Source organism: Anthonomus grandis, chromosome 5, assembly GCF_022605725.1.
Source record: "Anthonomus grandis grandis chromosome 5, icAntGran1.3, whole genome shotgun sequence".
Lineage (NCBI taxonomy): Eukaryota > Metazoa > Arthropoda > Insecta > Coleoptera > Curculionidae > Anthonomus > Anthonomus grandis.
Window position 1 is genome coordinate 6,423,816 of NC_065550.1, and position 26,255 is coordinate 6,450,070.

Sequence of the window (26,255 nt, forward strand, 5' to 3'; positions counted from 1 at the left end):
CATCCAGCTTTATCACCTCATATTTTGCACGGAAATTAAACACCATAGATTCACCATGTCATTTCATTCGTTTCACAATAATTCCGGGTGTTTGCGTAAAACTTGCGAATGATAGATGAAAGCCAAATAAAGTTAATACTGCTTCGACGAGAACATGCGTTTTCGAATTTAAGATTTTACTTACCGAGACGAACAATTTCGAGATTTTAACTTCAAATTCTATGGTTATACACACGTGGACTAAAACTGACAAAGTAAATGATTTCTATCCATGTCACAACATAATAAAGGGGAGATTTCGTTTGTTTTGCGGCAAACCTCCGGAACCGAAAATAAAATATATTTAAAAATCAAAACAAAAAAATTACACCGTCAGAGTCAAAAAGTAATAATAAATAAATGGAGTTCATGACGTAATAAATTAGTTTTATGGTCGTGGGAACCCATCATGCCAGGTATTTGTACTCGTCCTTTTGGCCCTCCGTCCGTTCTAGATATTCTTTTTCGATTAATATGTCTATACATTTCTGAAAAAAAAATACAATTATTAATACCTTCGTGGATTATCAAACTGGTAAACGAAAAAAACAAATAAATAGTAGAGAATAATAAAATGCGAAAAGCGATTTGTCCAACGAGTATATATTTTTCTCCACTAATAGCAAAGCGTTTTCGCCTAACAAATAGCCATCATCAGTGGTGCTACCTAAAAGGTGTAAGAAATATAACTTCAGAACTTCACTAGAATTATCACACTTACGGGTCAAAACATAAAATATCATAAAACTTTTTTTTTATAAACAAATTTAGACAAACGTACTTCACAATTTAGAATTAACAAAATCTATAAAATTTAAAAGTTCAGACATAGAAGACAATAACCATGATTTGAAAGACTATACAGGGTGTTTCGGGAGGAAAGGGAAATATTTTGGAAACATATTCAGAAGGTCAAAATAAGATAAATTGCCCATATGTTTTAATCCGATTCTTAACCGTTTCGGAAATAATCGGCTCTTGTAAATTTTTGGAATAATTGCATTCTCTGTATTTCTAACTGACGTTACAGGTATTTCATCATTGTTTGTTAATACCTATTTTTATTGACTGGTAGTTTTGACAAGCATGGTTGTCAGTATGATTGATTCTGAGCGTTTCAATTTGAAAAAAGCAAAGTTTCCATTACGTAATGCCTCACACATTCAGCCATAGGGAGTGTGCTGACATGATATTCGTGTATGGTTTCTGTCATGCTAGCGCATTACGTGCTGTTGATGAATAACGACGTCGTTTTCCAAATCGAAGAATTCCTAATCTAAGTTTTTTAGACAGTTTTTGCAAATGCTCAGGAAACAGGAATGTTTCCAAGCGTAAGAATTAATTCTGAACGAGAGGCGGGACTAAATGTGGAAAATGAAGAAATGTTCTGGATATGGCTGAAGAGAACCCGGGTGTTAGTAAGAGGCGGATTACAATAGAATCAAATCAAGTCGTTTATTTCCATCGACATCATAACAATGTATAGGAATTGTCAATAAAAAAACTACAAATGCTAGTAAAAAGAGTATAAAATTACAAGATATGAAAGGTAACAAATTTAATAAAATATAGTCAATAAATCTACAGTTAAAGGACTCTGTCAATGAGTAAAAAAGACAGTCAGCTAACATGGTCCTAAAAGCTTTCTTAAAAGTTGGAAAAGTCTTAGATCTCTTTATTCTACATGGGAGATAATTAAAAATTTTGAGAGATGTAATTTCCGGACCATCCTGTACCTTGTGATAACCGGGTAAAAGGGATGTATAATTTATCTGCATTTCTCTGCAGATCTCCAGATCTCATGTGGTTGGAAAGATTTTTATGTACTTGACATGCGCACTCCAAGATATAGATGTTCATTATAGTTAAATTTTTTTCTTTTTTAACAGTACCACGTCAAGTTTCTCTGAAGAAAAGTCTAAACATCGTACGTACAATGCGCTTTTGATTTATTAGCACTCTCCCAATACTGGAGGAATTACCCCAAGCTAATAAGGCATAGGATAGAGTGGAATGCACTGAGGCATAATAAAAACTTTTAAATGTATATCCACATAGTCTCGAAGCTGCAAGATGGCTTAATTGCTGCGAGATAATCTACTGCACACAGATTCCACCTGAGGATCCCACGATAGATGTCTATCAATTACAATTCCCAAAAACTTGGGAATGTTGTTGCAGTGTTGTTGGATGATGCTACTTGATGACTCCTCTCTAAGGAGTAAGCTCGCTCCGGTCCTGAATAGCTCGAATCGGAGTGAAAACAATTGGTTTTCAAACTATTCAAACAAAGACGATTTTTCTGGCACCACCTCGCAATATCAGCTATACACTTGGTGGCTTTTGAGTGGATAAACTGATAGTCAGTACCCGAGACAACTGCTGATGTATGGTCTGCAAAAAGTGTTATGTAGCTGTCATTAACCAGGAGAGGCAAGTCATTAATAAAGAGTAAAAACAAAATGGGCCCAAGAACACTACCCTGTGGAACCCCAGTGAGGACAGTTGCCCATTCAGATATGGTCACCTGACCACTAACTTTCAATCTAACAGCCTGGGTTCTACCTGTCAAATATGATTCAAGCCATTTATAAGCCGGACCTCTTATACCATAATGAAAGAGCTTGTTTAATAGTAAAGCATGTATTCGATTAGCATCACATGTGGACGTTTGGAAGACACTTAGGAAAAACGATTTTAAGCCTTTCCATATTTAACCGGTTGAACATCTTCAAGAAGGTGATTATGGCTTAAGGGTTCAATTTTGCGAATGGATCCAACAAAACCGAGGCCTACATATGTAAATACATTTTATTTAGCGATGAAGCTCATTTTACCCGCAACAGAATTAATAACCGACACAATGAACATCGGTGGTCAGATGAAAATCCTCGTGCCACGTTTGAACGAAACTTTCAACATCGATTCACTGTTAAGGTGTGGTGTGAAATGCGGAACGACCTTGACTTGGTCCTTTTGTATTAGATGAGCGTCTTACTGGAGAAGGATATTTACGCTTTTTGGAAGACCATTTAATACACATGGTGGATGATGATCCGCCAATTGTTCGACACCGAATGTATTTTCAACACGATGGAACTCCGCGTCATTTTAGTTGCCGGGTGCGTAATTTCTTAGACAATCGTTTTCCTGATCGTTGGATTGGCAGAGAAGGACCTCAAGTTTAGCCACCGAGGTCGCCAGACTTAAATCCACTGGATTATTGCCTCTGGGGGTGGATGAAAGCTCTAGTGTACGAAACACCAGTAGAAACTATAGAAGGACTCCACAATCAAATTTTGAATGCTTCAAATATTATTAAAAACAATCCTCAAGCAATTAAACGTGCAACACGAGCGTTTAACAAACGTTCTGCAGCTTGCCTTAAAGTTGGTGGGGGTATTTTCGAAAACTCATTAAATTAGTGGAATTTTGTTTTTTTAATAGTATTTGTTTGTGTTGCTTTTAAAATAAAAAATCTTACAAAAAAACTATAGAATCGATTATTTCAGAAACGATTGAGAATCGGATTAAAACATTTCCGGTCAAACCGGAAGTGACAGAAAACAACTGAATACGGCAGCCAATCCCAATTTGGGTGCTACACCCACGTACCAAATTTCATTTTTTTAACTTAATAATTTAAATAGTTATAGGAGTGAACCACTTTTCTAAGACACCCGGTATACAGAGACAAAACGGTTAATAAAATTATGTGTTTAAAATGTAATAAAAATTAGTCGTGTATGTATCTTTAACGATAATCTAATAAAAGGTATTTATTATTTGTAATTGTTTTTTTAAACTATAGAAATGGGTGGTAAATAAACAAAGTAATATACCAGATGAGCCTATGTGGGTGTGCAAATTTCATGATTAAAGTCAATAAAGCCTATTTAATATCCTGTGCAGAGGGACAAAACTTCTTCTTAGTTCAGTTTATGTATTTTAGCACTTGTCATTAGAGGACATTTCTTTATTGATTTTTATGTCTTCCAAGAAATCCAAATGCATAAAATTTTGACACTTTGACATTGACTAAAATTTTTGAATCTTTGTCGGAATCAAATTTGTGTTTAGAGCTTTTTATTTGGCGTCCAAATGAGGACTTATCAGGATTTTTTAGGTGTTTATGAATCCTAATATTTAATGATCTACAAGTTCTCCTAATATACGATGTTTCGCATTCACCACATTTTAACTGGTATTCACCACTTTTATCTAATTTTTTAACTTTTTTCTTACAATTGTTATTTATTTATTGTTATTTATTTTATGAGAGAATTTTATTACTAGGAAAATGTTCTTTAATTGCTTTGAAAATATTTTTAGTGAGAATATTATTTAAAAAAGCGATATAACGAGATAAGGGACTTTTTGCATTAAATAGACACTTTCCTGAGATTTCTTGTTTTAACTTTTTTAATCTTTTTATCAATAAAGTTTGGGTTATAACCATTATTATAAGCTATTTGTTGGTTGGATGAATTAAATTACATTTTTGGAGTAAATTATTTGCCCTATTTGTGTCTCCATCTAATATTAAAAAACAGTCATCAACGTATCTTAAAATATATATCTATAAAATTTAATTTCCTTATTTGAGAGTATATATATTTTCTGAATCATCCATAAAGACATATGCTAGGAAAGGAGATAAACAGCTTCCCATGGCAAGGCCTTCGGGTTGTCGATAAAAAGTTTTATAAGAAAGTAAAGAACTGAGCTAGACATAAGTTCAATAAAGACAAAACTTGGCTGATGGTATTATTAGAAAGTCGCTTGGATTTTAAAATATTACCTACTAGGACTACTATATTTTTTTTGGGATAGACGTAAACAAATTAGAAACATCGAGTGAAACCATTATAGAGTCAGATGATATAGGAATATCTTTAAGTTCTATTGTATTTTTTAATGCAATTTGGGGGTTAAATTGAAGATTATATAAGGTTAAGAAGAAATTTTAATAAAATGGACACTGCAGTATTAGTGAAACTGACTACCGGGCGAATAGTTTGTGAATTTTTGGTAACCTGTATAATCTCGGCATAGAGAGGTAACTAGAAACTAAAGTCTTGGGCGCCTTAAATTCTTCAAAAAAATCTTTGTAAGTATGAAAAGAAAAAAAAAGTCAACAGTTTAAGATCGTTAAAATCATTAAAAATTATTCAAATTAAAATTCAAGCTTGTTTCTTTACAGAATACAAAGTGTAAAAATTACAAAACTAAAGAAAATTAAATATTACTTAATCGTTTAAAAACACCTCTACTAGAACAAACATCAACGAAAACCGAAGACCATGGCCCTATACGTCTACCTCGCGTCTTCTTATTTTAAAAAAACTTAATCACTACTGATCAGAACGTACTTCGCCTACTGAGTGAAAAGATACGAATGCGGAGCTAACAATGTTTACATTCATTAGCAAAAAAAAAATGTAGTAAGTTTTGAGTGTATCTGAAGTAAATCCCGAATAGTGCAGTCAATTTAATTAATCACTACGAAATTTTCTTTTTAATTTTTATCAATAGGATTAGTAAAAGAGATTAAATTATAAAGAGGTGTTAGTATGAAATGTTAAGCCGTATAAGTTGCAGGATCAATAAAGTTCTTAGGGCAGAGGTATTCAAATATAATCATAAAAAGTTTCTATATATATTGGCTTATTGGTATTACTGTTGTAAGTGATTAAATTTAGGCATTTAGAATTTTAATTTATTTCCCTTTCAATTGCGAGCTCCTCCAGATAGGTCAATACCCTATGATTGTTGTTTTTAAATTTATGAATAATTTGACTATTATCTGCAATAGAAAAACTATGCCCACTAAGCTCTATATGTAAACCAAAAGAAGATTCGTTTGGTTAAGATGTACTTTTATTCTTGTTTCAAGTTTGCGTGTTGTTTTCCCAATATAGGTGGATGTACAACCAGGGCACCTAAGGTGGTAAACTTCACTAAGTTTTGTATGGGGATTTTTTTGTTTAGTATTAACTAAATGCATGCCAAGTGTATTATATGATTTAAAAGAAATAACGTTTGACAAAATATGATTTTGTATGTCACTTGAAAAAATTACGCAGGCTTGTCATTACAATGCTTCCTGTTCGTTAATTTTTGTGAATTCGTTTTTTTCTCCTTATGGGCTTATTTGTCAACCGATTTAAAAGATAATCATATCAAATTATTGGGAAAAAAACCGCATTTCAAAAGTGATTGTTCCCTATAATGTGCTATTTAAAAAAATAAAGTAAATGCCAAAATTAATGGTTTGGGCAGTTTAAATAGGCGTGTAGAAAATTTAAGTCATAAAATGCAATGAAAACTATTTTTCCTTGATTACTTACATTAAAACTTTGAACGCATTCATGGCACCCTATTTTAAAATTAAAAAAAATATTTTTTCTATGAGTATAAAACAAAAAGTAGAAAATACAGTATCATTGTTTTCAGAATATTATTTTTTACCGAAATGTGTAATAATCTACCAAGTGTCCCATTTGAAATAAGAAAGTTAGTGTCACTTCCTGTTAAACCGACAGGGATAAAAAACAATAAAATATATCAAAACATACTCTTATTTCTATCGATATACCAAATTTCATTTGCTTATCTTGAAAAACAACAAAGTTATTTAGTGTTCCCTTTTTTCTGTGTCACCCGGTATATGTTATTGAGTTACTGCAGTTGTTACCTAATGTTGGCATGGTGTGTTTTGCAGATGTTACCGCAATAATGATTAAGGAAAAGTCTTAGAAAGACAAAAGACTGTTGCAGGGTCTTCCATGAAAAAAATCAAAATTTGACTTGGTTTAAATTATTTAACACTAAACTCAGAAGTCAAGCTTTTTATGTTTTTCTGTAAATTCAAGAACATCTAGCGCATTAAAAGAGATCATATTGCATGAAAACGACTGTGGCACAACTGAATGTTCCTGCACCCAGCAAATCAAAAGAAAGTTGAGTATATTTCTACTCGAGTTCGGAAACTTATATTTTGTCAGTTAAGACAATTTATGCAAAAAAAGACCCTTACAACCATTTATCAAGATCTGGCTGAAACAATTGTAAATTGCTGCATAACATGGGGCGGAACAATTAAGACCATCCTACAACCTGTGATTACCCAAAAATATCTTCTGAAGGTAATGTTCAACAAACTATATTTTTGCAAATAAGTCAAATTTACTTGAAAGTTGTGGTTAGGCTCCTGTGTAAGAATCCGCACTACTTGCATTCTCACAATCAGAACACTAAACAAGCTCTAAACAAAAACGTAACTATCCTAAAGGCCTCAAAGACTAAATGTCAAAAAGTATTCTTTCTGCTTTTTTCTCTTTAATGTTAGTACATGTTAGTTCATTTTAATCTTTTTCTGTTCTTAAAAACACACAGCCGTAATTGCGCGCTTGGGTACAGCGCCGCACTTCCGGTTTTTGACCGCTAAAGACACTGCGAGAGTACTGGTAGTAGGGTACCACAATTCGCACCGAAAGTATTAAAATCAACAATTTCATGGCCATCTAGTTTTTACAACGTGACCGTGTTTAATTGGTGGAAGTATTCTGGGGATTCCCAACGACTGGCAGAAGAAGACTGAGGGTGAGTACCCAGCAATTTATTATAGTTGTGTGTTTCGCGCATTTATAAGATTATAATAATCGAAGGGTAATATGTGTGTAGGTTATTCCGTTCAGGAAAATTCCAAATCAGCTAAGCTTTACAGTCCACTTAGAAAACCAAATTTCAATACGCCGTGTACTAACACTTAATTTAATTTTATTGTATTGTTAATTTTTGAATCACATTTATTTATAATATTATTTTTTGTTTGTATTAAATTGTTTTATTTTTTTAATTAATTAATTTGGATAAGACACTTAAAAGTCATTTAAAAATCGTGTTCGTCTTCTGCTTTTTTAATTATTTAATTCAGAATAAACAAATTATATTGTGTGTGAACTTTTTAATTTCAATGATTAATAATAATTAAAATACTTGCATTTAAAATATAAAATAAATGCACTCCGTCACTTAAATGAGTGAATGTTAATAAAAGTTGCTAAACTGCAGAAGTACCCAAGCAATTAACTAACTGACGATTCCATGACAACCTTCAAATATTGTATAGCTCAACATATTGTAATAGCTTAGGTGAATAAACTTACCGAATGGTTGGAATAATTATTTATTTGTTTTATTGTGTGTTTAAATTAATAATTTTAGTCTATATATGAGACTGACAGTATTCTATTAATAAACTGTTAATGATAAAGTAATTGAAGATAGGTACAATGTACATAAGATGAATCTAGAATTTTCTCTAAAAATATAAGAAAAGAAGTTGATATTGAAACAGTTCTTCTTGGAGCACCATCTAGAAAAATTGAAGAAGTAGTCCATACTTGCAGTGGAGTTAATATGTCAATGGGTAACTAAAAATTATCGTACAAATTATGGACAAATATCGTAGTGTTGTAATCATGTGATTTTAATGTTTGTGTAGATCCAGTTTTAGTCCCATTCTCACGCATCTTAATATGTAATTTTTATTCATTGTTAATTGTTTTAACCTTTTGACCTTGCCGGAGGCACTATATCTTTAATATGTATTGACGAAAACCCTGAATTTGTATCCCTGATGATGGACATGTTATATGTCCGAAACATATAATATTAATAATTTTTAAATAAATTAAGGGGAGGATGACTCAAGCATTTTTAGTTACCCATTGATCTAGAAAAATGTTCTTTAAAAAATAATAATTTAATCATTATTGAATTTATGATTCTTGCACGGTCGTACTGTGTCTGTGAGGTTTTAGCGAAAATTACTCATCAATAATTTTGTCTAAAATCGCCTATAAAAGTGGGTCTTACCTTGATAGTTTGTACCCTAGGTTTAAACCTTGAAGAGAGCTGGTTTAGTACTTCCGCCACCAACTGTTGATGTTGATGAACCTAAAAGGAATGAACACCATAAGCCAAATTTAAAAATCCTCTTGACCTTACAACATACTTTTCTCATTTTCATAATCCTAACTATAGCTGCTTGAATGAGCAATTTTCGATCCTCTTCTATGTGCTTATGTGTAGTTTCTTGTTCCATCTTCAGTTCCGTCTTCATTGGTATGTTTATATTTACTCGAAGTTTTTTACTAAAAAGTTGATCGTTATTAAATCATTACACGTAACCGAAAAACTGAAAAACTCACTTTCTAAAGCCTACGTTTAACGAAACCGTTGAATTCGAAGTGATGTCGTTCTCATCCTCGTCGCAGTTGAGTAATTTGGCTTTTAGCAAAATTTGGATTACCTGTAAAATTTAATTTGAAATCACAATATATCGAGAATAATATAGAGTGACCCACGATGAATTGCAGCGATCGGATTTCTGGAAAAGTAGGATTTGGACTATTATCAAAACTTGGCATCATCATAACGTTGATTGGATTAATATACACTGAAAGCCAAAAGTCCAGTCCGAAATAAATTCATTTAAAATTCAGGGGTATGTTCAAAAAAAAAACGCTCGGACACGTCGATTTTTATTTTTAACTGCGGGTTTTCTTACTATAATTTTATGTATACAGGGTGGTCCAAAAATAAGTTACGACCATCAACTTCAATTTTTGAAACGGAAATACCTATTTTTTATTCTGTATTCTTAAAGAACAGAAAATTCTAGACATATTTCATGTACAATATCCTATACCTATCTTCATTTGTTTTTGAGTTATTGACAGTTGAAGATCGGCATATTTGCACTTTTGACATGTTATAAAATCCAAACGGTTAGACATAGACAAATGCCGTTTACACTTTTTATCGAAGCTTTTTTAAAACCATCTATTGACACTAGCTAGTTAGTGTCAACAGGTACTGAGAAATTTACGGTTGAATTTCTAAAAAAACATTCAAAATATTAATGTATTTAATCAAAAGTATTGTATAAACGTTGAACAAAAAGAAACTATTCTAATCTAGACCGAATTAAATGTTCAAATTGAGCCCCATTAACTTCTTGAGAGTAAGCGAGTCTTGATTCGAATTCTCTCAGAACGTTGCGTATCATTTCTTGAGGTATTCGTTGAATCTCATTTTTTATATTATTTCTCAATTCTTCTAAATTGTTGGGTTTATTTACATACACACTATGCTTTAAATAACCTCACAAAAAAAGTCCAAAGGAGTCAAGTCGGGGGACCTAGCAGGCCACTCCTATTGACCCCTTCGCCCAATCCATCGACCCGGAAATACCTCACTTAAATATTGGCGCACGGCTCTGCTGAAGTGTGGCGACGCGCCACACTTCGTCACAATCTTGCTGGAACCAAATTGAAGCTTCTGGAATATTGGGATTATTTGCATTTGGAAACATCAAACATAAAGCGGGAATCAGTTCGTTCATTAAGAATTCCATATAACATTGACCTGTTAAGGTACCTTCGAAGAAAAATGGACCTATGACTCTGTCATTGATAATGCCAGCGCAAACATTCACAGATTGAGGATATTGGGTATGAGCTTCAATGACGCAATTTGGATTGGAGGAAGACCAGTAACGGCAGTTCTGTCTGTTCACTGTACCATTGAAGCAGAAGGTCGACTCGTCAGAAAAAATTATTCTACGAGTAAAAAGACGGTCGTTATGGCAGACATTAATTACAGTTTCGCAAAACTCTAATCGACGATCTGTATCATCTTCGTTAAGTTCGTGGATTAATTTTAATTTATAGGGATGATATTTTGCCTTTTTCAAAATCCTTCTTAAAGATGTTTTTCCAACATCGTTATCTAGTGCTGCCTGTCTAGTCGGTGTATGAGGATTTTCTTCAATGGACAAAACAACATTTAACTTCTTTTCCTCGGAAATTGAGGGACGATCCGATCTGGGTCGATCTCTGACGTGACCTAATTCCCTAAATTTTCTTTCTAGTTTGCTAACGGTAGACTGAGATATTGTCTTATCAGGGTACTTGGTATTAAACATTTCACAAACCTGGTGTTGGGTCCTAATGCAATCACCACATCTTATCATAATTAATATTTCTATTCTCTCAGTCTCACTTAACTTATTCATCCTTTCAGGCAATATTAAATTTTACAATAAACAAGGATAAGACTGCTTAATACCTGTCACTTCAAAAAATGATGACAACATCATTGCAACAATGGACGAAAAAACACAAAAAACAAGGTTACCTTAGTAAGGGTGTTACATAGTTGCATGAATTATTGTATGTTCAGAAATTTACGGTTGAATTTACTTTAAAACCATCTGTTGACACTAGCTAGTTAGTGTCAACAGATGGTTTTAAAAATGCTTCGATAAAAAGTGCAAACCGCATTTGTCTATGTCTAACCGTTTGGATTTTATAACATGTCAAAAGTGCAAATATGCCGATCTTTAACTGTCAATAACTCAAAAACAAATGAAGATAGGTATAGGATATTGTACATGAAATATGTCTAAAATTTTCTGTTCTTTAAGAATACAGAATAAAAAATAGGTATTTCCATTTCAAAAATTGATGTTGATGGTCGTAACTTATTTTTGGACCACCCTGTATACATAAAATTATAGTAAGAAAACCCACAGTTAAAAATCGAAGTGTCCGAGCGTTTTTTTTTGAACATACCCCTGAATTTTAAATGAATTTATTCCGGACTTTTGGCTCTCACTGTATATTTGAAGATAATGGTACTTCAGGTCATAGCGGGAGTGGATGTCAGCTTGTTTATCAATTTTCAAAACATTAATACAGTCCACTAACGGGATTTTTATTCTACGAAGAAACCAACGCCAATAATACAGGCTGTCCGCCTATATCAAAGTTGCTTTGTTTCGCCGCTAAAGGGTGCCTACGTGAATACTACATGAATGATACTACCTGAATTGACATTGGCGCCATCTTGGTTTAATGGCCGGAACTTTTAAAAAGATGGGTTATTCATAAATAAATGGTTGTAATTGTGTTTCACCCCGCATCAATGACTTAAATTGCTTCTCAGAGATTAGCTGACTCAATATTGAAGCTTTTTTGTCTCTTGTAAAATTTTCGTCGGACGCCCACTTTAGCCATAAAAAATTAAATTAAATTAATTCTAAACCTACCCAAAAATTAGTAAAGGTTATGTAGATAATTTAATAGGTAAATCTTGAAAAAGAAAAGAATGTCACCAAAAATATTTACTGTCTAAATAATTCCGAGCAATCCAAGTTGTAAACTTGGATTAATGTATTAATCAATCAGGTAGGAGGTAATGTCATTAGGTATTCAGGTGGTATTTAATTATAAAATTTCGGCACCCTCTAGCAGCCAAAGGAAGCAACTTTGTAATAGGCGAGTTGGCCTAAATCGTTCTATTATAAGCGTTATACACTTATTTCGCAGAGAAAATTTGAAAATGAAGGACCTCATGCAATAAAATTTCCTCGGATTCGAATGCTGTACAGTGTTTATGATTAACATACAGGGTGTTCATTTGAAAACTTCCCACCACGGATTTATCGAAAACCACTGTTTAAAAAAAAACACGCCGAAATATGTCAAAAGGTTTGTCAAGGAGGACAACTTTCTAACCTAAAATTACTTCACCCCCTTTCACCATTGCCCCTCAGGGTCATCCCCTTAAAAATTTTAAATGGCAAGGGGTATCGAGTAATAGCTTGTTTAAAAGGTCTTTCGAAGTCTTTTATTTTGACGTTAATTATTATATTTTTCGAGAAAATTAGAAAAATCTTTGTTTATCTTATTTGTTCAGATAGAAACCAAAAACATGAAAATATCAGTTTTTATTTCAATAAGTGTTCAAAATGTTGCCCTTTTTGGCCAAACAATGATATAGGCGATGTTCAAATTCCTGACGGACATTTTCAAAAACATGTTGTGGGATATCATGGCAGCTGTCGATGATGCGTTGACGAACTTCATCCAAACTTTCAGGTTGGGAAGTAAACACAATAGATTTCAAATGACCCCATAGAAAAAAGTCTAACGACGTTATATCAGGAGATCTAACAGGCCATTCTATAGGCCCCCTTCGCCCTATCCATTTATCTGGAAACTCGTCGTCTAGCCATTGCCGAATGGGAAGAACATAGTGAGGAGGAGCGCCGTCTTGCTGGAAATATATTTCAACCTCATCAAGTATAGGGTTTCCATCATCATCGATTTGGTTTTCAATGGATTCAGTGATAAGCGGATTGATGGTATTTTCCAACATATCCAAATAAATGGCTCCATTTAAATTTCCGTTAATAAATAATGGCCCAATCACTTTATTTTCTAAAATGCCTGCCCATACATTAATTTTTTGAGGGTACTGGGTATGCCCTTCTTCAAATGCATGAGGATTTTCATTGCTCCAATATCTACAGTTATGCTTATTAACAAATCCATTGAGATAAAATGTGTATTCATCGCTGAAGTAGATATTCTTTACATGAATAGTATTATCATTAGGAAACTGTGTGAACAGAGCCTAATGAAATACCAGTGGCAGCAACAATTTTGCGTAATGAAGTATTAGGATTTATTCCAAAATGACCCAAAACTTCAACTTGAGCGGCTTCATCCAAAATTCGCCGATGATCACGTTTTTTATTTACAACAGATCCAGTTTCAGTAAACTTAGTAACAAGGTCCAAAACATACCTATGCAAAGTTATCTTCTTCGGATGTCTCGGCGTTAAACGTGACGGCAGTTTGCCGAGCACATTGATTTTGGGCACCATAAATTAGAATAATTTCCACTCTTTCGGCTAGTGTGTAAACCATTTTGGAAGTAAAATCTTCAATTCAACAAATAAATTTTCACTATTCCAAGGCTGTCACAAATGTAACTGACGGCAAAATAAATTCTTTATTTTCCTTAGCAACTATAAATAACTAAGCAGGTATAACAATAAATACAGTTAACCCAGGATATCTGTGTTGATGAAAAGAATGCGGGAAAAAATTCAGGCTGTTATTTAGTTATCTTCGGAATTGCTGTTTATGTTGGTAGTTTTCGTTTTAAATTATAAACGAATTGCAGATTTGGCAAACCCTAACGGGCAACATCTTGAACACTTATTAAAATAAAAACTGATATTTTCATGTTTTTGTTTTCTATCTGAACAAATAAGATAAACAAAGATTTTTCTAATTTTCTCGAAAACGAATCGACCGATTTAAAAAATCAAACGTCAAAATAAAAGATTTCGAAATACCTTTTAAACAAGCTATTACTCGATACCCCTTGCCATTTAAAATTTTTAAGGGGATGACCCTGGGGGGCAGACGGTGAAAGGGGGTTTAGTAATTTTAGGTTAGAAAGTTGTCCTCCTTGACAAACCTTTTGACGTATTTCGGCGTTTTTTTTTTAAACAGTGGTTTTTCGATAAATCCTTGGTGGGAAGTTTTCAAATGAACACCCTATATAGAATTCAGTAGCAAGAACTTCATATTGTTCTTTAAATGAGGTCCATATTCGTTATAGCATTTATTAAAGATAATGTTCCCAATATGCCTTCAATTTGTTTTGCAAAAGAGGGATGTTACGTTTTTCGTTCTTTAATTTGGAAAGTATTATCGTCCTTTATTCTTTGCAAAGCTCTTACCTCGTGTTGTATTTTTATTTTGGAAATAGTCTGCCTCATATCTTTAAAGGCGTTATATTTAGATGATCTGCCAAGGGGTTTTTGTTACGTTAGGGCTACTATAATCATACAGAATATTATTCTGGCAGCTTTTAGTGCTATACATTTAGTTTCAAATTAACTGCTTTAAATACTGAATGTGTATGTGCGTTGTTATGTATAACTTAATAGTTTTTATGTGGTACTATTTTAATTTTATGATAAATGTTTTGTATGCTTCATGTGACATTCTATTTTTAGCTTTAGGTTTTATCTGTAGGTTTTTTATTAGCAATCTTCTCTTTTTGTTAAGTTGTAAGGTTATTTGATTAGCACTTTTATTAACTTCTTTTTTATTTTAAATATTATTCCTTTAATCACAATAAAATGTTTGATGGTTCCAGATAAGTTTGGTATTTTCTTAAGCTTGTTAAGAATAATATAATTCCTACTAATTACACAGTAGTAGTAAAGCAACTTCCAAAAAAAATTAATTTTGGCTTTAATATTAAGTTTAAGTATAAGAAATACATAAGAAATATGCTTATGCAGTCACAGTATGATGCCTAATAATTAAATATGTATTGAGATGAATGTCAATTAAATTTTTTCCAGTCTCTTTTCAGGTTGTGTCATATTCATGTAGCTGTACTGGTTCAAGTCTACACTTACATTTTCGTTTCGCATTTAACAAGATATACCTGTATCATATTATTTATATTCATATAATTATATTGGATGTGTTTCCTTTCCTGCGCTTGCCCTGATTCAGTTGCTGCCTATCCCTGTCCTGTGTACATAAATATAAATAAATTGTATTTTTTTAAATTTTTTTCAAGCTCTCACTATCAAAATGTATCGAAAAAATATTCTTACGTAAGGTTTTTTTGTTTTCTTTTTATTTTGTTTCCTTTTTTGTTGCTTTTTCTTGAGGATGTATCACTTAAAAGTGCCTCTTGCAGAGGTACTTTTGAGAAACGGTTTTTGTAAATATTGCTTTTTATATATTGTTTAAAAAATATGTTGAAAAAGTGTAAAATAATTTTAATTAGAAAAAACTAATATTTAGTAAAATTCCGTTTATTTTTAATTAAAAAATTCAAATTTTGAAGCGAATTTTAAAGCTTCATAAGGTTCTAGCAAAATTTAAATTCGATTTTGTTCGTATTTTCTTATGTAATATTTTCCATAGATTTTCTATTGGTTAAATCCGGGTCTTGCCATGGCCACTTCAATACATCTATTTTGGGTTGGGATCATTATTTTGTTGGGAATAATGTTTTAAAGGCATTATTTCTTCAGAATATACGAGTAGTCCCATGTGTTCCTTTAAAATGTCTCTATAAACAAAGCGATCCCTAGCCATCACATCACATCGAATAGTCCTGCCAACTATTCAATGTAATAAATACCTATACCGAATCCCGAAAAACAGTCCCAAACCATAACAAAGCCACTCCCATGTTTTACAGTTGGAAGAGTATACTTTAGATTAAGCCTTTAATTCTTCGGTCTTTTAAAAAACATAAGTTTATATATATCAGAACATAAGATTTTAGTCATCACTCCAAATGACTCTTTTCCAATTAGTACGAAGTCCTGGAAAATTTCTGTTTTTCTCTGAGAGCAATAGTTTTTTGACGGGTCTCGTCTAGCATGTAATCCAGCATTCAACATTCTCTTTCTGACACATTAATGTGCAGATCTTTAACAATTTTGACCTAAATTTTACAGGATGATAAAAATTGGTTTATATTTGTTAATAGTTGAAAATTTGCTTGTCTTCATACCGGATAGTTTTTTTGGTCTGCCTATTTTTATTATTAACTCTTTTCGGCAGTGTACATAAATCGTACCACAAATAAATAGCTAAAAGATGCATAGTGGTACAAAAAATAAACCACCTTTCAAATTCATTTTCCTGTTCGGCACAGCGACATATATTCTGTACCACATATCCCTACCATATATTAAATTTAATGAACATGGATGCAATTTTTACTATACTGCATAAATATTTCCTGTCTTGACTGGTCAAACGCATTAGATGTTGCAAGAAGCACGTGTTTTTGTTTATAAATATTTAGTGTTGTTTTTATTTTGATAAGGTAAGCATTTCGGATTATTCTGTATTTTATTTGCGTTTTATGATGTATATATTTATGTAAAAAACATGAATGCAATGAAAATTAAGGATTATGGTTTGAAAAAAACATAATTTTAATGAGTCCCTAATTTGTACCACTATGCAATAAGGGTATTTTCTTTTTTCAGGCTATGGCTTTCGCTGGCAGCAGTAAATATCCTATGGACTTAAAATTGGTCGATATGACTGAAAAAGAGTTCTACGACGAATTAGAAATGACAGATAAAGTTCCAAGTGATCAGGAATCAATTATTTCAGAGTCCGACAATAAAAATGATTTCTGTGAAATACAGCCTAATGATATTATGACCAGTAGTGATGATGACTCCAGCGATGATGACGTCCCACTTTCAAAGTATTTACAAAAATCAAATAATCAACCACCTAAAGTTTCATGGTCTACTCAAAATTTACATCTAATAAACCCGGCCCAGCCGTTTACTGAGACTGAGAATCAAGGTTTATGTCTTGAGTTACTACAAAAGGAAGATCACCTGTTGTCACTTTACTTTTTTTTTAATCTGTTTATAAGTGACGAGCTTATAGAAGACATTGTTTTTCAAACAAACCTCTATGCTGAACAAGAATTTCAAAAAAATAACAAAAAATATAATCCTACAAATACAAAAGAAATGAAGGTTTTCCTTGGTCTTAATAGTTCTCATGGGAATCAAACCACTACCTAGTTATAGAGACTATTGGAGTGTCGACGAAGACATGCACGATAATTACATTTCCCAGTTTATGGCTGTAAATAGATTCGGTTGGTTGCTTAGCCACGTTCACCTCAATGACAATAGCGTAATGCCAAAAAAAGGGGATGCAGGATTCGATAAACTGTATAAAGTTAGGCTCTTTATAGATAAAATTAAGGAGAATTTTAAAAAATATTATGATTGTACAAAAAACATCGCAATCGATGAATCAATGGTAAAATTTAAGGAGCGAAGTACGTTAAAGCAATATATGCCGAAAAAGCCTATAAAACGAAGCTACAAAATTTGGACTTTGGCTGACTCAAATGCATATATATATATGACTTTGATATTTATACCGGTAAAATCGATGACTACGTGGAACATTCGTTAGGGGAAAAGGTAATACTTAGACTTGCCGACGATCTCCAACAAAAAAATCACCTGCTTTTCTTCGATAACTTTTTCAACTCGTATATGTTATTGAAAATTCTCAAAGAACGGAGCATTCATGCATGTGGTACAGTTCAGTCGAACAGAAAACATCTTCCATAAATCACTGAAGATAAACTTTTGAAGCAAGGTGAATATGATTATTCAATAAGATCTGATGGGATCAGTTTGATTAAATGGAAAGACAAAAAAGCAGTCCATATTTTGACCAATTATCATGATCCAGGATAAGGATAAGGATGGTAGTAAAATCCATGTTCCTTGTCCTATGGCACTGGTGGACTACAATAATAACATGAACTTTGTGGACCGTTTCGACCAAATGAAATCATCTTATGAGCTAGATCGTAAAAGTAAAAAATGGTGGATGAGAATTTTTTTCCATTTCATTGATTGCTGCATCGTCAATTCGTTCACTCTCTACCGACTAAGAGGTCTAAAAAGGTTACCCCTAAAAGATTTTCGTCGAAGAGTTGTTGATGGGTTATTGGCAGAACGATACGTCCAAATTAGTGCAGAAGTGCGTTTCACGTCATCAGATCATCAGCCTGTAAGGACTACAAGACGAAGATGTGCCAGATGCAGTACCAGAATCCACCAAGTTCGTACTGAATGGTCTTGTACAGTGTGTAAAGTTCCGTTATGCTGAGGGAAATCTAAAGACTGTTTTCAAGAAATTCACAAAACAAAGTAGATATTGTTAATTTTAATTATCAATTAGTAAAATACTTCTGGTTTTCTGTAGAATAATCGTTTTTTTATTTTTCATAATTGCCTCCTAGCCTTAGTTCAAGTTGCACGGTGGTACACATTTCGTACCACCAATTATCTGTCAAACTGACATTTCATTTTAAAAAAATATATGTAAATCTTTAAATTTTTATGAATTAGTTCAATTATGATTGAGAAAATTTTGAAAATCAGAACTTTTAGTATCTGTGCAACATGGGACTAGAAACGGGGAAAAATCTTGTGCCCGAAAGAGTTAAAAGACACGTGGATTTCCTTGTAAAATTGGTGCAGAATTCGGGGTATAGGAATTGATTTATGAATCTTTTTTAGGTAATGCGAACGAACTATTTACTGCAGAGTTTTAAAATATTATTCGACTATTCTGTTTTTCCAGCATATTTGACTAGCCTGGCCTGATCTAAAACTTGCTTTACTTTTTTCAAGGTAGTAAAAAAAGTTTTTTTTCTACTACCGTGTGTAAAGTACTCACTTTACACACTTCCCAGGGTGTATAAAGTTTCACTTTTTACGCACTAGTGCGTAAGACTTTTACGCATCATATACCGGGTGTCTTAGGAAAGTGATTCGCCCCTATAACATTTTTAATTTTTAAGTTAAAAAAAAATGAAATTTGGTACGTGGGTGTAACACTCAAATTGGTATTGGCTGACGTATTTAGTTATTTTCTATAACTTCCGGTTTAACCGAAAATGACCCTAACTTCCTTATTTTAAATAGGATCACCCAATTTTTTTGACATATTTTGATAGAAAATGACATTCTAAGAAAAATTATACCCCATATGTCAACTTTTGACACATAACCTTTAAATTATTTAATTTTTTATATTTCAATCTAGGGTGCCATGAATAATTTAAAATTTTTATTTTTACACAGTTTTTACAAGAGGTCCTAAAAAAATATAATTGACTGTCTTATTTTTCACAGCTTTCCTAGATGCATGTGATTGTGTTATACCAAATTATTTGTAAAAAAATACACTTTTTAACTATGGTAATGAGCCACACTAGTTCCGTTTGAAAAAACTTTAGACCCATCTAGGAAAGCTGTGAAAAACAAAAGAGAGTCAATTATATTTTTCTAGGACTACTTGATGTAAAATTAACGATTTTAAATTATTCATGGCACTCTAGAATAAAAATTAAATAATTTAAAGGTTAGATGTCAAAAGTTGACATATGGGTGTCACTTTTCTTAGATTGTAATTTTGTATCAAAATATGTTAAAAAAGTTGGTGGGTCCCATTTAAAATAAGAAAGTTATCATTTCCGGTTAAACCGGAAGTGACAGAAAACAACTGAATACGTCAGCCAATCCCAATTTGGATGCTACACCCACTTACCAAATTTCATTTTTTTAACTTAAAAATTAAAAAAATTAAAGGGGCGAACCACTTTCCTAAGACACCCGGTATACTGCCGTGGTTATTAAAAAGAGCGAATGTTACAATTTTTCGATTTTTGACTTTTTTATATTTTTAAAATCTACATCAATAAAGGATAATTTTTTTGTATTTTTTTTATTTTTTAAAAAAAATTTTATGTGAAAAAAATAAATGTGAAAAAAAGCGAATGTGACTTACTGCCCATTTTTAGCCCATAAACTCAAGAAAGAACAGCGAACGTAACAAAATTTGGTGAATGTCTGACTTTAAAAGATCTAATGTTTAGATAAAAGAGCGAATGTAACAAAAAATTGCACTTTCGCTGTTTTTTTTTAACATTATACCACCCGGAAATGAGACATTCGCTTAACACCTTTTTTTCTGTGGACATTCGCTCTTCTTTCCTAATATTGTAGAGTACTGCGCCTTTTTACCCTAAAGCGAATGTTTTTGTGGCTTGTTTATTATTAGTTAGTAGTAGCTATTCATCACTCTTACGAAAAGGATGTTTTTTTATATTCAGTTTGTGTTAAGGTGATTTTTTGATAATTTAGTTTACAAAATGGCAAAAAGGGTAAATACCATTTATTAGTAAATAAGTTATACATAATTTAGTAAAAATATTGTTATAGTTATTTTATTTCCCTACCAGCGAGTTTTGACCTGTCCAGGCTTGTTCCTAATAATTAGACAGCTCCTGGTGGCTTTGGTATATAAGATGGAAAAAAAGTTTAAATGCAAAAGTTATAAAGTTTTTCCTAAACCGTCCGAATATGTACTAAAATATTGTCCGGGGTGTCCAAAAATTGCTGGACACACCCAAAACATTTAAATTTTAAATGGGACACACTGCATATTATTATTTTTTTAGATTCTACACAAAATTTCATGATTTTTATTGTATTACATGTTATACTTTACATTATTATTGTTGTTAATATACAGGGTGTTCAAAATTTCACTTTTTATTACTTTAAGAGGCTCTAGAGCTAATTCTGTTAAAGATAGAGAAAACGGATTTCACTTTCCTATATTAACTTTTTAATACTTTTAATTTGAAGATAGATGTCAAATATGACACCTGTCAAAAAAAAAGTCACAAATTTTGACATGCTTCATCATATTTGATATGTATCTCAAATTAAAGGTCTTAAAAAGTTAAGACGAAAAAGTGAAATCCGTTTTTCCCTATCTTTAATAGAATTGGCTCTAGAGCCTCTAAAAGTAATGAAAAGTGCAAATTTGAACACCCTGTATATTAGAAACAATTATAATATAAAGTGTGACATGTAATACATTAAAGTTTTTGGTATTTTGCGTAGAATCCAATAAAGTAATAATATACAAAATTAAAAATAAATTTATATTTAACTTTTTTTTTGCTTTTATTTTAGATTTCAATTCCATCTGGCAGTAAAAGATCCTTAGCCATTTTGGAAATGGTGCCAGTGAAAAACCAAGCTAACAACCCCAATTTTGCTGCCCAAAAATCATTCGTCAAAACAAATCAAAACTTTTCGATTCGAGATCAGTCTACGGAAAATGATAAGAACATGCAAAATGTATCATCTCTGGACCATTTTGATCAATCCCTCATGAAGGATATGCCTGACGAACTTCTCGACACGTCTTTAAATAATCTAAATACTTCAATTTTTGATAAAAGTAGTCACTTTTACAAAAAAAACTTTTGAAAAAGAAACTAACTGCAGAAGCTTTTTTAATAAGGGTATAAATATTATTACAAATTAATATTAATATACAATCATATTATTACATTAATTATATTAAATTACAGATGATGGTTTAATAAATATGGAAAGTGACCAAGATCAATATCACGACCGAGACCACCGAACAATCAGCTCCAATCAGTCCAACAACTGCTTCGACCGCAAAACTCCAGACTACAATTTAACCACCTTAAGTACCGTCGAAAATAATTTCCAAAAAAATTTCAGCAGCACTGATGAGAGAACTACAACAGATCATGGTTTGTTAATAAATCAGGAAAGAAACGTCGAATACTACTATAATAGTAAATCTGAAAATATCCCCGAAAACAACTTAACAGATTCTTCTTTCTTAGACCCTGAAACACATCTGAATATGACCTGAAAATAACTTAAGTGATGAAGATTCTTCTCTTTCTGAAACCGATTTCTTTGCCATTAAACCAGGGACAAGGAAGAGAAAAATGTATTTGCATTCAAAAGAGGAAAGGGACAAAATTTAAAAAAAAAAACAAAAAATTCAGTCATATAAAGTTCAAGAGTCATCTAAATGTCTTGAGGTCATGATGTCAAACGTCAAATGTCTAAATCTTGGTCAAGAGGAATGTGAAATGTGTGCCGAGAACGAAATACACAAAAAAACACATTCTAATGAAGAATCTCCTGGTTGTGCAAATTGCCAGAAATACGCAGTTCATATTAAAAACGCATCTCAATCGCGACAATTATATAAGGAAAGCGAAAAAAGCGCAAATAAAGAAAACGAGTTACATGTTGCTGTTGATTTGCAGAAGGTTATCATGCTTCCGAGGCTGGATATGGACAAAGAAGTAATTTTTACACCTCGAATAATCGCTTTTCATGAGAGCTTTGTACCTGTGGGAAAATTTTGTCAAAATAAACCTCCCTTCGCTACGGTTTGGCATGAGGCCGTGTCAGGTCGCAAAAAGGAGGATATAATCAGCACCTACAATGCCTTTTTTACCGAATATGCCAGAGATTATAAGAACATTGTTATATGGTGTGATAACTGCCAGTCACAGAACAAAAACTGGTGTCTGTTTTCCTATCTAATCTATTTAATTAATAGTACCGAGATAAATGCTGAGACCATATCTTTTTGGTATTTTGAAAAGGGTCATACTTTTATGGCTGCGGATGCTTTTCACCATCTGGTTGAAAAAAAACTAAGAGAAAAAAAGTATGTTTACGATTTTAAAGATTTTTGCGATTGTGTTCAATTTGCATCAAAGATGCAACCTGTACTTAAAACAATGACTCACAATGATTTTAGGAAATGGCCGGTCCATATTTCTAATTACCAAATACAAAAAATAAATAAAAACAACGCTCAAATTTTAATAAAGGATATGAAAGTGGTTACAGTAAAAAGAGGGTCCAAAAATGTGTTTTTTAAAACAAGTTACAATAATGGTAATAAAGAATCACTGATGTGCCTTGCAAAAAAATTACAACCTCAAAATGTTGTAATTACTAAGCCTCCAGCCGCTGAAAACGATAAGGGTATATTTTTTGATCGAAAGGAGAAACTAAATAAAAACGCGCATTTTGGCTCAATTTGCCAGTCCATAATCAAGTTCACGATTATATTATTGAAAGTGATGACGAATAAATAGTAGAGATAAGGTTTGCTTATATTTAAGGTTAAGTAACCAAAGTTTTTAAGTTTATATACATACTATGTACTCACACGTTTAAAATAATTACAGTTAGTAATTATCTTAAAATGTAGTTTTTGTTATTTTTTTTTATGTGACGTACTAGTTAAATATACATTAATGTTTGTTTTTTTTTTCTAAATATATACGTGCTTTGTATTTTTCTATGTTAATTTTATTAGCAAAAATATTTGTCAAATATTAATAAAAGTTAAAACTTTCTTTTTTTTGAGTTTTTATTCCGTTAATGCATACTAATTTAAAATTAATAAATTTAACATTCGCTCTTTTTTCATAAAACGGTGAAATTAATTCCACCAATATACTGTTTAATAAAAAGGGCGAATGTGCTTTGTATGTTATATTCGCTCTTTTTGCTAAGAACGTTGGCTTAAATATAAAAACGAGGAAACAGTCGCTTTGCTTTTTTTGATATTATTATTTAAATAAAGGAGTTAATTAACTTTCATTTAAACAAAGGGTAAGATACGTTTGGGGGAAAACATTTTTAAAAAAATCAGGCCAAAATATTACTTAATAAATAAGTTAATTATTAAATATTAGTTGAATTATTAAATATGCAAAAACTTTAAGTGCGTTTTTCTCAAAACTGTAATTTGTAACATTCGCTCTTTTTAATAACCACGGCAGTATAGGCTACAATGTAAATACTAAAATAACTTTGATAGCGTAAGATGTGCCTATAATTACCAAAATTTCAGAAAAATTACCCGTTTTCAATATATGAAGTGTCGCTATCTTTTAAGATATTTTAGCGAAACTGATCCCATCAAACTAAATATTTCCCAAAAGCCACTTTTCGAGAAATTGATCTGCAAATTTCGTCGTAGGACAACCTGCATATTGAGACAACCTGTATTTGTATCTTACACTTACTTGAATAAGAAAATCCTGCTTAATTTGCGTATTTTCTTCTAACTGCGCGATCGTCCACGTGTCGGACACGTTAAACTGAAGTAACACAGCCATTTGAAAAGTACTAGCCTGTAGCGTATACCTATTTTTAAAGCAATTTGTGTTCAGCTCACCCTTGGACATTTGGTAGAGCCAGTTTAGTTTTCTACCAGAATGTTGGCTTGCATAGAAGTTTGTGAATCTACTAACGCTACGTTCCAACTAAAATAAAAAAAGGTCAATTTTTCATTTGAAATTAAGCAATAAAGACTTTCATATAGGGAAAAATAGTTATGTTCTTTTTTCATAAAATTTTAAATACGTTAAAACCTGTGGCATGTCGCAACTTTCTCAAAATTTGCAAAAAAAAACTATTATAGAAGACGAAGAAAATGATGTCTATAATAGGTAACCCACTTGCCGGGCTGTCACTTTGCCTAACTCGAAACCGGTAAGAGATATGATGTCGGTTAAATAAGAAAAAAGTTGTGCATTTGCAATGTTGCGTTTATAGAGTTATCAAATTAGCAAATTTTGATTCCAGTATACGGAGAAAATTATAACAAAATATTTTGCTTACTTATGTTTATAGTTTCTTCTTTACAAAATGGTCTACTTGTTACTAATTTTTCCAAAATTTTTCGTTTTTTACAATTCGATAACAATTTTATTTCTTTTTAATTACATATTTTCATATTTGAAAAGATATTTTTATTCCCTTTAAAGTAATATACGAATTAAGGATTTTTACCGACGTTTCGTACAAAAACCCATAATCAGGGTTTTTGTATGGAAATGGTTTACACATTTAAAGAAGAAACCCCTTTGGGAAAGCTCACTCAGTATTCTTTCTTTTAGGCTTCCAATAGCGCACTTGCAGCTAGTTGACAATTGCTTTTCATATGAATCCAGAGAGCTTTTTAATAATTATCAATATTTTAACACGTTAACTGCCGTGAGATAGTTAGGGCACCAACATAAATGTGGTGTCTCATGCTATTTTTAATAATAGCCGCGTGACATATCTGTGGTGTCTCTGAAGTAATTGTGTACTATAGCCGTGTGAGCCTTGATCGGCGTCGCAATCCTATATAAGTTATATGGAACTGAAAGAGGGCGACTGTAACTGTCTGATACTAGTTTTGGTTTTTGAATTTGAGACTCGAAAGTGGATCTTCATGGTTTCAAAAATAAGTCATTCATAAAATCAAAATGTATGGAAAATAAACATTTTTATTGATTAAAATACAGCATAAATGCAAGCTAAAAAAATAAACGAAATACATCCAAATTCAAACATTTAAAAAATATTTGGTACAGTTATCTATCTGAAAAAAGCGTTCAGATTCTCTTTTGATAACAAATAACGCATCGACGTCTGTTACCAACATCTTCCAAGGAATGTTGACACCTTAGAAAATTGAAAGGCTTTCAATGTTCTAAGGTTGACGCTCTTCCAAAGGAACATTTTGCCTCAGGGTTGTTCAATATCAAGACCTAAGAGACTGTTTACGATCTCCTGCTTGAACTTTGTGATGGACAGTTTTTCATTCGCTACTTCTTGATGCAAAATATGTGCATTTACCAAAGCACTGCCAATAAGAAGTTTAATAGCAAGCTTGCGGTACCACTTCACCCCTCTGCATAATGAAGTGGTGTAAGACTTTATTTGATCCGAAAGATCAATGTAGGCTTTATGTTTGTTGTAGTCAGCAACCGCAGCAGGTTTTCGAAATTCTTTGTCATGGTTACTAACTCATCAGTGTGTTTTGTGGATAAGGTAAGCACATCTCTTTTGTCCTCCCACTTTTGAACAATTACACCTGAGG

General features: G+C 32.2%; 2 protein-coding genes across 2 annotated transcripts in view; both read right to left on the reverse strand.

The window, feature by feature from the left end:
• LOC126736891 (unc-112-related protein-like) overlaps positions 1–26,255 on the reverse strand; it is a 455,221-nt gene that overhangs the window by 369,466 nt on the left and 59,500 nt on the right. The window lies entirely within an intron of this gene.
• Positions 326–26,255, reverse strand: part of LOC126736890 (cullin-1-like) — a 79,383-nt gene continuing 53,453 nt past the window's right edge. The window contains exons 13-17 of the mRNA XM_050441508.1: positions 24,409–24,648; positions 9,258–9,358; positions 9,062–9,200; positions 8,923–9,003; positions 326–527 (exon numbers count right to left, since the gene is read on the reverse strand). Of these exons, the coding sequence (XP_050297465.1) occupies positions 447–527; positions 8,923–9,003; positions 9,062–9,200; positions 9,258–9,358; positions 24,409–24,648 (642 nt within the window). The 3' untranslated portion in view covers positions 326–446. The remainder of the gene's footprint in view (positions 528–8,922; positions 9,004–9,061; positions 9,201–9,257; positions 9,359–24,408; positions 24,649–26,255) is intronic.